The following is a 14,848-nucleotide window of genomic DNA, read 5'->3' on the forward strand; positions in this document are numbered from 1 at the left end:
TGTGAGTTCATTGGAGTATGAACCTCTATAGTGGAAGGGACAAGCTGTACGAACGTCAAAGCTTGCGACGACGTTCACTCTATGAAGGTTCAAAGTCCAATGAACTCACACAGAGTGAAAGTCAATTCTGATCATTTTTTATGTCACTATTTTATACCTTGACGGATGTAGCGCTGTGTATACGTGTGGATGTATACGTGTGACTTCATGTTTACACTGACAGCCACATAACAACAAACTGTATCGCAGAATAAAATAGTTCCCCAAAAAGAGACGTGACATGCGTATACATTCCCAACTTGATTCACAGGAACATTTGTTGTAGTTTGTTTACAAGAACTGCATTCAAATAATATCATCATTGGATGAGAAAAGGCTGTTAAGAACTACCTCGGTAAGTCCGTCACAATGACAGCTCGTCGACATACATTAATATCAAGCACTAGACGTCTAAATGGCCGACAAACGTGACAGGGGAAATTTCGAAAGCTGTTAACCTGTGTCATCATTGCTCAATGAAAGGTGATTATAAAGATGTGTCAAAAAGATACTGAGTTAACGTCATACACTGTTGTAGAGTGTCACTGTCGTCTAGACACGGATCAAGTCGATACTTCGATAGTGGATGTGCATGTCTGCGTTTTGTGGGCGGTCGGGTAGCCTAGTGATTAAAACGTTCGCTCGTCACGCCGAAGACCCGGGTTCGATTCCCGACATGGGTACAATGTGTGAAGCCTATTTCTGGTGTCTCCCGCCGTGATGTTGCTGGAATATTGATAAAAGCGGCATGAAACCAAAACACACTCATTCACCAAGATGGGTTGTAGAGAGTATATTCGTCAGCGACCTTGCAGTCAAACTCTCTGACGTTTCTCAATGAATGCTTAAACGCTGAGTTTAAGATTAAGGGGTCTAAAGTATCTGAAACAACGGTTTTGTATGTATTCGTGCAAGGAAATTGATGTTTCCATAAAGGATTATATAAATATTTGTCAGGAAAATCGCACTGATACTTATATATGGTTGTGAAATATGGGGATTCAAAGTGAGAGAAAGTTCAGAGAAGCTTCTTAGAAAGGTTTGTAAATTTATTTTGATACAAGTTAAAGTTCTGCAAATGCTGTGACATGTGGAGAATGTACAAGGCTTCAACGTTTTGTTTAATATTATGTGGACCGTTCAATTCGGTCCGAATAATTTGTATGTCCAATGATAGATATACTTACCAAGGTTACATAGCAAGGGTAGGACTGGGGACCATATAAAAGGAGAATGTTGAATAGGATATCAAGTGATAATCTTGCAAAAAGTGTACTGCTAGTATCTCACGTCCGTTGACACATTAAAGAAATAGACTTGTGAAGATTCCGGGGTAGAATAGGTCTTCATAACCCATGCTTGCCGTACAACGTGACTATGCTTGTCGTAAGAAGCGACTAACGGGATCGGGTGGTCAGGCCCGCTGACTAGGTTGATGCATGTCATCTATCCCATTTTGCGTGCTCATGATATTAATCACTGGATTTACTGGTCCAGACTCGATTAATTACAGACCGCCGTCATATAGCTGGAATATTGCTGAGTGCGACGTTAAACAACAAACCAAACCAAAAAATTAAAGAAATCCAGCCAAGAATGATATGAATATTGGCATCATCTATCACAATAATTATCTGAACTGTTTTGTATGGTCAGCAGATACCCAGCCTCCGGGGCCTAATGGTCTACAGTGTCACAAATAACCTTGCAGAACAACGTCTCTTAACCATACCAGGATTCGCAGCTGTTGTCTGTGTTTGTTTGTTGTTTAACGCCGCACTGAGCAATATTACTGCTATATGACAGCGGTCTGTAAATAAGCGCGTCTGGACCAGACAATCCAGTGATTAACATCATGAGCATCGATCCACGCAATTGGGATCGATGACATGCATCAACCAAGTTAGCGAGTCTGACCCTCCGATCCTGTTAGTCGCCTTTTACGGCAAGCATAGGTTGCTGAAGACCTATTCTTCCCCGGATCTTCACGGGTTTGTTGTCTGTGAGAACCACACCTTTGCTGGTGGGTTTCAGCAAAGTGTTAAAACATTACACATGAACTTTTTCAATCACGTTGGGCTTACCCTTGATATTAAGTTGACACAAAGTGATGTAACTAACATTTGGAGTTCAAAGTGGTGTTTGACTCATGTCACCAAATGTAATTGTGACTCAGAAAGAAACTGGAAACTGACAGGAGCAACATATTGTTCCATATTTTTTTACACAAATAATTCGAAGGTCAACACCATCCCGGGCTCCAGACGTTCCCAAAGTTTTTAGGGTTAGAAGCAGGATCATGAGGAGGGAAAAGGGCGGGGACCATCTGCTTCCGGTAGTCATCAATCCGAGCTCTTAGTTTGTCAACAATGTCCGGCATCTTTGCTGCCAGGTCGTTATGCTCAGTGGGATCCTCTGCAAGTGGAGAAGGGAATACTTATTAAAAAACTGATTTGCTTGTACATAGATGGTTGACATGTTTTTGAATAAACACTTTTCTGATGTGATCAATATTGAGCAAGTCTCAAGCAAATTAATTTGGGGAAATGGATAGGTATTATTATTCTCATCACCTACCACGTATATTGTACAGATGCACTGGACTATCTCCTTCAACATATATGGTGGTTTCATAAATATCATTCTGTGTCCTGTTCATAGGCTCGTGCCAGCCATCAGGTCCACCTGGGTAGCCCATTATTAGCTTGTAGTCTCCAACCCTGTCAACAAACAGTACCACTCAAGTTCACATCTTTTCAACTGCGGGGGCACGGGTGGCCCAGACGTCTAAGACGCCGCGATTCGCTGTGCAAAGTTTGGCACGCCAGAAACCTATGATTGTGGGTTCGAATCCCGGTTCGCCCCAATTATGTTTCTAGGTTTGTCAGCACCATACCCCTGCTCGTGGGTTTCAACGAAGTTGTAAACGTCTGAAACCTGCATCACTTCGGGCTTTACTCCCACATAAAACTGAAACGCCGTTAAATAACTGGAATACTGTTAAAAGCGGCGTTAAACCAAACTCACTCACTTTTCATCTGCACACTTTGTAGTTAATAATATATATTGTCCGGTGTTAAGCAATGTTAGAGAGCACTATGTAATGAATTGCAATAGTAAACGTCCAGCTCTCGAAGTCGTAGGTCGCAAGTTATACAAAAATAATGTTCGTTCCTTGAGTGCATAAAGACGGATGTTACAAAATATGTTTTGAAACTTAACACCTTATTCCAGCATGTCCTTCCGTTGCAGGTTCAAAGTCGTCAAGATTGTATATGAACTCGGTCCTTGACGACGGAAGGCCATTCCTGATAGAATCCCAGTGGCTTATACCGTCGATTGACGTCTCTACAATATTGGTGGATTTATCTCACAAAAACGTGAACGTAGAATCGTCATTTCAAATTTATAACATCGTCTGACAATAATCACATTTTCAAATCTATTCTTCGGGATAGAATTAAAAATAAACATTCCCAAATGGGAGGTAGAGGTGGTGATGATTTGGACAAGCGTAACACGTGCGTGCGGCTGATATGAACACATTGCAGACCCGTAAAGATCGGGGGTAGAAAGATCTTCAGCAACCAATGCTTGCTGTAAAAGGCGACTATGCTAGTCGTAAGAGGCGACTAACGGGATTGGGTGGTCAGGCTCGCTGACTTGGTCGATACATGTCATTGTATCCAAATTACGTAGATCGATGCTCATGTTGTCAATCACTGGATTGTGGTCCAGATTATTTACAGACCGCCGTCATATATCAGGACTATTGCTTAGTGCAGCGTTAAACAACAAACATATTGCTGTCGGAGACCACCGTGTAAATCAGATTTAGAACTGATCTTTTGCAACGCATTCTTGTCGATGCTCGTGATATCAATCACCAGATTGTCTGGTCGAGACTCGACTATTTACAGACCGCAGTCGTATAGCTGGAATATTGTTGAGAGCAGCGTTAAACTACCAACCAAGGAACAAACAAATCTAAGAAGGACGTTCCTTATTACCAGGCGTTCCTCCAGCTGCAGACACCAATGTGGGGTTCCAGTCTACAGCATGCATCATTCTGTAATATAATGGATCTGTGGTTACATGTGTGTTAGTATTCTCAAACTGTCAAATCTCATTAACCAAATATCTTTAACTCAGAGGAACATTAATCGCTGCTTCATCTCCTTTAACACTATCAACATTCTTCTCATTAATGTACGATATTAAGTTCATGAACCTACAAACCCATTATAAGTTGTCTTGGTTTTCTTTAGTCCAGTGCCATACATGAAGGATGTCCCTCTCGTGCCTCCCTCCCAGATTGTGTGCTTCCCTCCTCTCAGAGGCCAGTTGTTGGCATAATCTTCAACAGGACCGCCATTCTGGAGTGATATGGTATTGCTCACACTGAATGATTCAATATACAGCTATTACTCTTCACATAATAAGGAAGTGTAACTGATCTCTAAAATCAGATTGTTCTTTAAAACCAATAACATTAAACCACTGCCATTTGGGTATTTGTATGATAACCGATGATTGATTATGTACATACAAACAGCCTTTTTTATTCCCGTTTTTTTTCGAATGATGAATTGAGAAGACTTTTCTTACATCAGCTGTGAACAGTATGAGTGTGTTTTCAAACAACCCCTTCTCCTTGAGCGCCCTTGTAACGTTTCCAACTGCTTCGTCGAGGGCAGACACCATTCCTAAAAATATGTAACATCAGCATATAATTCTGTTATCATGTAAGCATTTGTTTAAAGAAAATATGTTCACAGTTTAACATGGTTTCTTCACCAAGACATATAATACTGACTCAGAGACGAACAGTCTGTGTTTAATCAGCTTAGTGACGAGTAACAAAAAAGTAACACGTGCCATCTTTTGACTTCATTTGGTATGACGCAAGCCAGGCAATGGAACCTTACCTAATGCTCTATCTACCACACCACAGAAGTGGAATGAGGAACACGTGTAATTAATTATAGTTTGAAGAAATTTAGAGTACCTGAGTATGTTCTGCGACCTTGGTTTATCACATTGGGATACATGTTGAAGTACTTTTCGGGAACCTGGATATAATAAGACAGGCGAATAATATCATGGAATGGCATGAGTCTTGCAGCAACTGACATGTCGATTGATTGTTGCAGCTATTTCAAGCGAGAGATAATCATTTAAGCCCTTTGGAGTTGTTTCCTCCAGGCACATATTCACAGAAACTAAAATGAATGTTGTACATACACTCTTCAAAAACAGAAACGCACAGGTAGATTTTTAGAAAGTTTATTATACCTAATAAATTCGATATATTTGAATTAATATCATAAATACAAATATGACATTTTGGAGCTTGATAGGCTTACGAATGCCATAACTTGCACGTGCAGTTTGCTTTACAATTTTCCACCATGACATTTTTTTAACGAGTGTGAATACAATGAAGTTTAAAACATTGCAAGTCGACAATGGCTGCATCTTGACGCACCATTTGTCGAATATCAGGCCACCAACATTTTCCAATAACATACATCCAATTTATATACCGGATTTTTTGCGTAGTCATGTTCAATGAACTAAATACTACCTGTGCGTTTCTTTTTTTAATTGTATTGTATTGTATTGTATTGTATTGTATTGTATTAACTAGACTTGCCCAATTCCTTTTGGCTATTATATCACAACATACACATCTGAACACAACTGCACCCCTCAATCTGTTTATCTAATCCCAGGATATCCCCGTTTGCATTCAATGTAATCTAGTAAGAAGACTATCTCAATGATTTTGTTAGAAATAGTTAAATATGCACATTTTGTCTGTAATGTAATTTGTGAATACACTACCTTACCTCAATTGGAGCATGTACATTCTGATAGGGCAGGTACATAAACAGAGGCTGGGAGACGTTGTGTTGATGGATGATGTCAACAGCTTTCTGGGCGAATGTATACTGAAACAGAGCGACAGAATGAGTACATCATATGTATTCAATACATTCAATAAAATTACTCTTACCTTTGTATAAGATATGTCTCGAGGGGGAACGGGTGGCCCAGTTGTCTAAGGCGCCGCTATTCGCTGTGCGGGGTTGCGTCCCTTGGGCATGCCAGAAACCTATGATTGTTGGTTCGAATCCCAGTTCGCCCCGATTATGTTTCTAGGTTTGTTAGCACCATACCCGTGCTCGTGGGTTTCACTGGATATAACTGGAATACTGTTAAAAGCGGCGTTAAACCCAACTCACTCACTCACTCACATATGTCTCGTATTACCTTATGCTGGTGTCCCCAGCCATCATGTTTTTGCAGCGGTGTAAACCTGTACTCACTATTTTATCACCTAACTTCAATGGCCAGTTCAATAAATCATTAACTATTATCGACGGCCACTCATTCTTTTAAATAAACAGCTTGTTTCTCAATGTGAAATAAAGTTATGCATTAAGAAACCCCAAACGCTGGACATTAAAAAAGTATCACAGATACGTATCCTGTGTCAGTGCAAGTCTGGAACATTTTAATCTTTTTAAACATTACCATCCAATCTATATTTTTAACTTGTTTCGCCGATGTTTTGAAAGTTACTCACAGCTGAATACTCTCCCTTGTAATCCCAAGCGGGAAGTTTGTTATCTCTGTAGTCTAAATATGCACCTGAAAATAAAAAAATCAACGAACACTGATATCCACAAAATATGCACATATATCATATCTTTCTCCATTTGTTATGAAATTATTGCATGTAGCTGTAGCAAATGTTTTAAGACATTCATAAATGACATACTTCATCAATATATAGTGAGTGAGTTAGATTTCTTGTTGCACACGCAACATAACTCACACAATGAATTATACCCACGCAATTAGCTATAATCAGACATACATGTATATTCACAGTTCAAAGTTTGCAGAGCAATTATGAGAAAATGTATTTCAGATTTGCTGGTTTATTAAACAAGCAATATGTAAAGTTCATGACCCTTCAGGGGGCACGGGTGGCCCAGTCGTCTAAGGCGCCGCTATTCGCTGTGCAGAGTTGCGGCCCTTGGGCACGCCAGAAACCTATGATTGTTGGTTCGAATCCCGGTTCGCCCTGATTATGTTTTTAGGTTTGTCAGCACCATATCCGTGCTCGTGGGTTTCACCGAAGTGGTAAACGTCTGAAACCTGCATCACTTCGGACTTTACTAACACATTAATCTGACACGCCGTGATATAACTGGAATACTGTAAAAAGCGGCGTTAAACCCAACCCACTCGCTCATAACCCTTCATAACATGGAACACAATTAGAAGGTCCATCCACATGCGCTTTAAGCAGACATGCTTCAGTTACCTAAAGTACATACGACATACATGGCTGATAATTGTAAGCGTATAAGGATAACTGTTTTCTGAAGTTCATTGAGTTCATCAGTACAATTTAGTTTTGCATAAGATCCAAAAATATTGTCAAAATCAGTTCTGGAAGACAGCGTTTAAGATCCAAATAAAGTGACACATTAAACGAGAACCTTAAACCCATCAGTGAAAATGGTTCCACCTGGTAATTGATAATGTTCCTGATTGTATATGGATGACTTTATGATATTTGCAAGCGATCCTGAGAAATTTCTCCCACTTCACCAACTGCCCCCATGTACGTTGTGCTGACATGTTGATAAGGAATCATTGTTGACAACAGTGATGTGTGGTTTGATTCTGATCCAAAGTGATGTATGTATGGTCTACTATTAAAAAGAGCCCTTACTGAAATGATTCTAAACTAGGGGCTTGTTTGAATGGACTTTGGTGATATACTGGTGTATTGGTAGTTGTGCACTTGCCCTTGCTGTGATTGAAGTAGTCCTCCGCTGCACTGTAGTAGCCGAAGTACGTATCAAACCCTCGGTACGTCGGTGTACACTCCCATTTGCAGAAACCCAGATGCCATCTTGAAAACATCACAGAAACTTTGGAGGTTGATGCGTTGTGTAGCATATGTTGTTATATGGCAGTACAATGTATTGTTAAACAGTGTTGTAATTGCATTACATTGTTTCTACTCATTCAGTAGAAGTTCATAACACTGTACTTTGACATTGGTTACGAAAAGTCTTGTCAGAATACAATCTAACCTTATGTAAGCAGTCATGTTGAATTTACAATATTTAGATGCATTTGGGTCAAATGTATTCTTAAATAAGACCAGACTTATCCAGAACTGTAAAGAACATTATCAGTGTGTAAGTGAGTATGGCTTTACACCGCTTTTAGCAATATTCCAGCAATATCACGGCGGGGGACACCAGAAATGGACTTCACACATCGTACCCATGTCGGGAATCGAACCCTTTAACCACGAGGCTACCCGACCGCCCCAAAGAACATTATAGAAGGGATTTAGACTGATCATTTTCACCCTTGATATCCAGCCTCCGTCTATTTTGTAAGCTTGACCACTGTTGCTGCTTGGTGAATATTATTATCAATGCCTCTATTGTTATAACCACTTCTATTATATTACATACTGCCATTGAATTTGATACCGCCACTCTATTGTGTACTGCCATTGTTATTGATTAGCAGTAATTTGTATTGACTTGTAAATCGATCCTTGTCACAATCAATTTAGCGATTCATATCGAACATAGAATACATTCATATAAATTTATCTATACTCATAAAAAAGTATGGGTCATGAAATATATATGTTAATATGAAGTATAAGAACGAAAATTAGTGTTTCGGACAAACATGCCCAACAAGAACGTTCATGCAAAACACGTTCTTTAATTTGCAAGTACCGCACACAGTAGCGCCACATACGCACGGTGTCATTCCTGATTTTGACAACTTCAAGGAAGGTCGAATAATCTCTGTGGACCATATTTTTGTCAATCGTATTTATTCTGCTTATGATACGGTGGTGATATACTTGATTTAATTCATTTCGCAGTCGCCAATATGTTCAATGTTTCACATTAACTGTTCTAACAGACTATAGAATAGTAATCAACAAACCCAAAATATTAAACGATCCACCCCGTTAAAGCCGTCCGTGGTCAATCTAAGACTACAGGGTCGATTGTTCTGAGTGAGTGAGTGAGCGAGTGAGTGAGTTGGGTTAAACGCCGCTTTGAACAATATTCCAGTTATATCGCGGCGTGTCAGCTTAATGTGGGAGGAAAGCCAGAAGTGATGCAAGTCTCAGACGTTTACCACTTCGGTGAAACCCACGAGCACGGGTATGGTGCTGACAAACCTAGAAACATAATCGGGGCGAATTGTGATTCGAACCCACAATCATAGGTTTCTGGCGTGCCCAAGGGACGCAACTTTCAACAGCAAATCGCGGCGCCTTAGACGACTGGGCAACCCGTGCCCCCCGATTGTTCTGAAACCAGGCTCTTCGAAATGGAGCTCAAACGGAGAATCAAATTGCTGCAAGCGTTGATGAGGCTACTGGAGTACGAGTTACAGGTCAGACGATTACAAATCGTCTACATGCAGCTCATCTCCATGCTCGATGGCCACGTGTTGAGCTGCCCCTTACAAAGCATCACATTGCCAAAAGACATCAATGGTGAACACAGCGGCGAAACGAGGGTTATCATCGCTGGTAACGTGCCATGAGTCCCGATTCACTTTGTATTTCTTTGATAGGCGTGGTCGTGTCTTGCTACGTCGAATTTAACGCGAAGCCAATGTCAACCTAGGACGTCATGACAGATTGGCGATGGATTTGTTATGGTGTGGGGTGGCATCACTATGAATGACCGAACCCAATAACATTCTGACACCCATTTTTGGTCCAGTTTGTAAGGCGTGTGGGTCAACGTTTTCCCTTTCAGTGCGACAACGCCCGTGTTGTCCTTGCAGGAATGGTTGGTCCTCGCTTCCAGTAACACAAAATCCATAGAATGCTATGGCCTTCAAAGAGCCCAGACGTTCCCCATTTGAACACGCCTGGGTCATGGTAGGGAGACGTTTGCGTCTTCGTCATAGGTCGCTTACCACGTTGGCTGAACTTGGCCAGGCGCTGCAAGAGACGTGGGAAAGACTCCCTCAAATCGTCATTGGGAGACTCTTTTCAGGTATGCCTCATCGAGTGAACGAATGTTTGACAAATCGTGGCGGTATGACGCACAACTGATCCAAATTTGTCAACTTTGAAATTTCCCATCTTACCCGTATGGTCCTTCAAGAACGCTCCCGGTCATAAAACGACCATCATACTTCAATGCCGATTGTAATATGTTCCAAATCGGTTCATTATGATCAACTATTACTGGAGGCTAATATATCTTACAGTTTTGGAAACATTAAATTATTATTGAGTATTCCCCTACTTTTTAAAGAGTATTCTTTGTTTTCAACGTGGTCTATGTATAGTGTATAGTTCATACGGATTACACAATCAGTTGGGCAATATCGTATTCTGTAGAAGCAGTTGTTTTATAATGTGTTGCTGGACATACTTGCCGACCATATGGGTAGCATAGCCGAGTTTCTTCAACTCTTGTGGCAGGAAGGTGTAGTTGAGGGGCACACACGCGGCCTGAACATCGCTCAGAACTTTGTGCTACAATGTGAAATTTAGAAGAAAGACCCAATTCCATGCTAACAGAGAAAACAACATTTCACATAAAATTAATAACACTTTTGGCTAAGGGGAATTGTTCCCCATCCTGGTCATAATGGTCAACAGTGGCAAACTTATTTGCAGAACTTTCACATCATTAATGTTAAATATGTTATGCCCAACATGAATCTGATTTTATGTGGAAGAGGAATCATTTTACGTCTCTTACCTGCATGCCCACCTTGAATGGAAACATTCCACTCATGAAGGCCGTGCGAGACCTGTAAATCATCATTGCGCAAAGCTCAGCCGACAATATTGAACATGCTCACATCAATCTCATCCCAAAGATCCTTATTTTAAAATAGTTATATTTTTCAAGATTCAGAATTCAAGGCAGATAATTCTAAAAATATATTTGACAATTGAAATCTTTACGGCATATACTAACGTTTGATGTTTTCATGAGACATTAGTTGAACTAGTATACGATTGTATAACATGTATGTTTGAGTGATGTAAAAGGAATGATATTTACGGGCTGCAATAAGGCTGGACATAGGCGCTCTCAAAGATGATCCCCTCTGTAGCCAGTTTGTCGATGTTAGGAGTCTTCATGTTTGGGTTTCGGAAACCAACATCGTTCCATCCTTATTGTGGTAAATGGTGACATGATATTATTTGGATATATTCACATCATTGAAGAGTAAAATAAAATAGTATTAACAGTACAGTATTTCTCCATATGTTTACCTTGGATGGTAGCCTTCTGTGTAACACACTCAGGTTAAATCTTCTCTAATATTAAAACTCAGAATCATTATTAGTGTATAAACTCAAGGTATTTTAAACATTCATCCTTGAATGGTCAGTTATGCCTAACATTCTGAATGAGGTCATGTATCACGTTTTTCTACCATAACAACTGCAAGAACAACCATACTCGATTTTAATACCAGGCATCAATACACCAGAACGGCATAAACTTAAAACAAACATAACACCGGAAGTCATATGCCACGTGATTGTCGAACAATCTGTCGCGAATCGGTTCGATTCATGTGAGGAAATCCGAGTTTTCGAACTTACAAACTATGTCTTTGTTTATGGAATGAAAACACGTTTCGTGCAATATGTATTTGCAAATCTTAACGTAGAGAATCAGTCATCGAGTTATAGACAATTATTATTGCCTATGAAGGTTTACATTTTTTAATCAAACTTATTTGTGTGTGTTAAGAGCCTGTGACGAATACACAAATTTGTCAGGCATTACGATTCTTGTCAATAGATATGCTATATCTGCTGATGCATGTTAATATCTTGTAGAGACCTATCGTATGACCCTGTATGAAAATGTGATCATCCTGCATCAGTACATAGGCACTTTATTATGGACGAAAACATGCTCACCTAAATCATCTGCAACTATGAAGACAATGTTGGGGCGTTGTGTTGCCGCGCAAGACACAAGAATCGAGAGGAACACAAGGATGTGCTTCTTCATTGCCACGGTAATACAAAAGTTATAACACCACAGAGGTCCTTGTCACATTAACTAGGTGACCTTCGCCCTCTTATCAGGTAGATTGATATGAACATATGCGATATGTGAACATTGATAGTGATAGGAACTAAAGTGTTTCAACACGTCAACACTAAATTCATATAGATTCCAAATGGCTCAGACTGGTACGGGTACCACTCCATGTCTGAATTCTGAATATTTTGTCTTACATGTCATTCTCGGTCCACCTGTGCCAAGCGATCACAGTTCTAAAACTGTAATCTGTTATGAGGTGATTTCCAAATTGAAACCTAGAGTCTGTTTATCCTTGCTCAAAGAAGTTAGACGTAAAGGTCCGTGCGTGCGTGCGTGCGTGCGTGCGTGTGAGAGAGAGAGAGAGTGGGAGAGAGAGAGAGAGAGAGAGAGAGAGAGAGAGAGAGAGAGAGAGAGAGAGAGGGGGGGGGGGGGGGGGGGGGGGCAGACAGACAGACAGACAGACAGAGACAGAGAGTGTCAACCCGGACCTTATTTTCTTTAACTTAAGGTCCGACCATTTAGTTTATGGGGTGTGATGTTTGCAAGAAAGTTTAAGGACAACATTTATTGTCAGGGTAAAAGCCACACAGAACATGATATAGTTGGCCCTTAGCATTTGTCCTACTGGACATTTGTAGCAGTTATTGTTTGCGCATGGTTATTGACTAATGTGGCAAATGATGCCAAATGCAATTCTATATTTTGATGTGTAGGATATGTTCCTTTTGTTTTAAGACTTGCCTTGCCTTTCCATGCATTTGTGACGAGTGCTACCGGTGGGGGCCTATAGACTCGAACACTTTTTCCCCGAGACCTTTGTATCATCACTATTTGATAGTGATTCATATACACATGCCGGTAATAGAGTAGTGAGCGTATAATATATCCTGCTTTTAGCACCTGATTGTTGAAAGGGGTTTGACGCTTTTATTGTGATGAGAACGTGATATGATGCCCACTGTATGCAACACTCTATTCTACCTTGTGTACGTTTAGGACTGTCACATATATGTACACTACTCTAAACTGTTAACATTTTAAAACTGTGTTGATTAAAGTTCTAAAGAAATATCTTGATCCTTTTAAAGTGAAAACATGACAATGACATCATGTACAGACTTCTGTTTATGATAGACCTGCAGGCACCCCTACAGGTGGCACACTTCAATGTTATCTGAGCCAAATCCGAAATCAAAGCCTTGTTGTATCTGATGTGACAACATGTCCATGACCTATACACTGCAGGCGAAAGGCAGGTGCAATGATGCGATCAGATGTGAAACTTAATGAAGCGACGATATGCGAAACATAATTAGAGACAAGTTGAAAAAATGAAATATTTCATGTCCGTGAGATTAGCTTAAACCTGGACTTTCTCTGAACTATCAGAATAATTGGAATTAGACTGTCACATATTATCGTTAATATTGTCAACAAGGTCTGGCATCTAAGGTTTGGGGGGCACAGGTGGCCCAGTCGTCGAAGGCGCCGCGATTCGCTGTGCAAAGTTGCGTCCCTTGGGCACGCCAGAAACCTATGATTGTGGGTTCGAATCCCGGTTCGCCCCGATTGTGTTTCTAGGTTTGTCAGCACCATATCCGTGCTCGTGGGTTTCACCGAAGTGGTAAACGTCTGAGACCTGCATCACTTTGGGCTTTATTCCCACATTAAGCTGACACGCCGTGATGTAACTGGAATACTGTTGAAAGGGGTGTTAAACCCAACTCACTCACTCACTCCAAGGTTTGAATAGTAGTCTCCCTTAACGTCTTAACGTCAACATACGGTTGTAAGTGTCAAGTTTATATGGATACCAGGGAGTGTAAACTTTTCGGCATAATAAATTCGTTATGATATCTCTTGTTGCCGTATACGGGATTATATTAAGTCAGCAGAAAAAGCCTCGCCCAATATTTTTCTGCTAACGTAATATAACACCGTCAACGGCAACTAAAGACACCATAACTAATAATATCCGCTGAAACAGATTCCTTTTGGAGGCAAAATAGCTGTTAAAATTATTTAAATGCACCACTAAAAATCAGTAATTCCAATTCCATTAACATAATAAAATGAGTGAGTGAGTGAGTTGGGTTTAACGTCGCTTTTAACAGTATTCCAGTTACATCACGGCGTTACCATAATCAAAAGAATCTACCAAATGCAGAGTCCACTCTACGACCATATCACGAGCATATGCCCAGGAATCGCTCTCAAATAGTGATGGAGCCAGGTGTTCGCGAAAGGGTGAGAGTAGACGTCACATCCAGTGGTACCCGTCACAAATAGAAGCAGAGGCAAGTCAACTGCTCACCACAAAACAACACGTGAACACAATTTAAGTCCGTGTCATCGTTATACATGAATATATGCGAAACTTTGTGTTGGGATCTTTGTGCCATTAAATTAAAACATATTGGATGCATAATATTTTCCAAATATACAATTTAATAGAATTTATACCAATGTGTGATTCGGCTCGATTTTATAGTCTTGGCCGACATGATAGAGTTGGAGCTATACTGCTCATGTAAAGGCTTTAATCAGTCATTGCTTAACTACTCACGCACATCGATGTCTCAATGAGTTATTGATTTGTTAAACACACTTTACGCAGATATGCATTGCTAAATCACTTTGTCATGCAGTACAAAGGACTCCTGGTTTTCATTTTGTATGTACATACAATAAAACACACA

General features: G+C 40.3%; 1 protein-coding gene across 1 annotated transcript; it reads right to left on the reverse strand.

Moving 5' to 3' along the window:
• Window positions 1–2,195: 2,195 nt before the first annotated feature.
• Window positions 2,196–12,153, reverse strand: LOC139473198 (arylsulfatase B-like). The gene is made up of 14 exons (XM_071255720.1): window positions 12,020–12,153; window positions 11,145–11,256; window positions 10,836–10,887; window positions 10,503–10,606; window positions 7,843–7,975; window positions 6,632–6,721; window positions 5,892–5,993; window positions 5,048–5,111; window positions 4,648–4,745; window positions 4,279–4,415; window positions 4,050–4,108; window positions 3,264–3,387; window positions 2,617–2,759; window positions 2,196–2,454 (listed from the first exon to the last, which is right to left on the reverse strand). The coding sequence occupies exons 1-14, from the start codon at window positions 12,111–12,113 to the stop codon at window positions 2,282–2,284; spliced, it is 1,485 nt and encodes a 494-aa protein (XP_071111821.1). The 5' UTR covers window positions 12,114–12,153; the 3' UTR covers window positions 2,196–2,281.
• Between the last annotated feature and the right edge of the window lie 2,695 nt (window positions 12,154–14,848).

This window comes from Haliotis cracherodii, unplaced genomic scaffold, assembly GCF_022045235.1.
Source record: "Haliotis cracherodii isolate W230 unplaced genomic scaffold, xgHalCrac1.p SCAF_27, whole genome shotgun sequence".
NCBI lineage: Eukaryota > Metazoa > Mollusca > Gastropoda > Lepetellida > Haliotidae > Haliotis > Haliotis cracherodii.

Bases quoted from the DNA above. Each gene is read 5' to 3' on its own strand.
- LOC139473198 (XM_071255720.1), bottom strand. From the start codon at position 12,113: ATGAAGAAGCACATCCTTGTGTTCCTCTCGATTCTTGTGTCTTGCGCG. The intron at 10,607-10,835 runs GTAAGAGACGTA...TTCACATTGTAG, and splicing joins CATTCAAGGTGGGCATGCAG to CACAAAGTTCTGAGCGATGT. The intron at 4,416-4,647 runs GTAAGAAAAGTC...ATATCACTCCAG, and splicing joins TCATACTGTTCACAGCTGAT to AATGGCGGTCCTGTTGAAGA.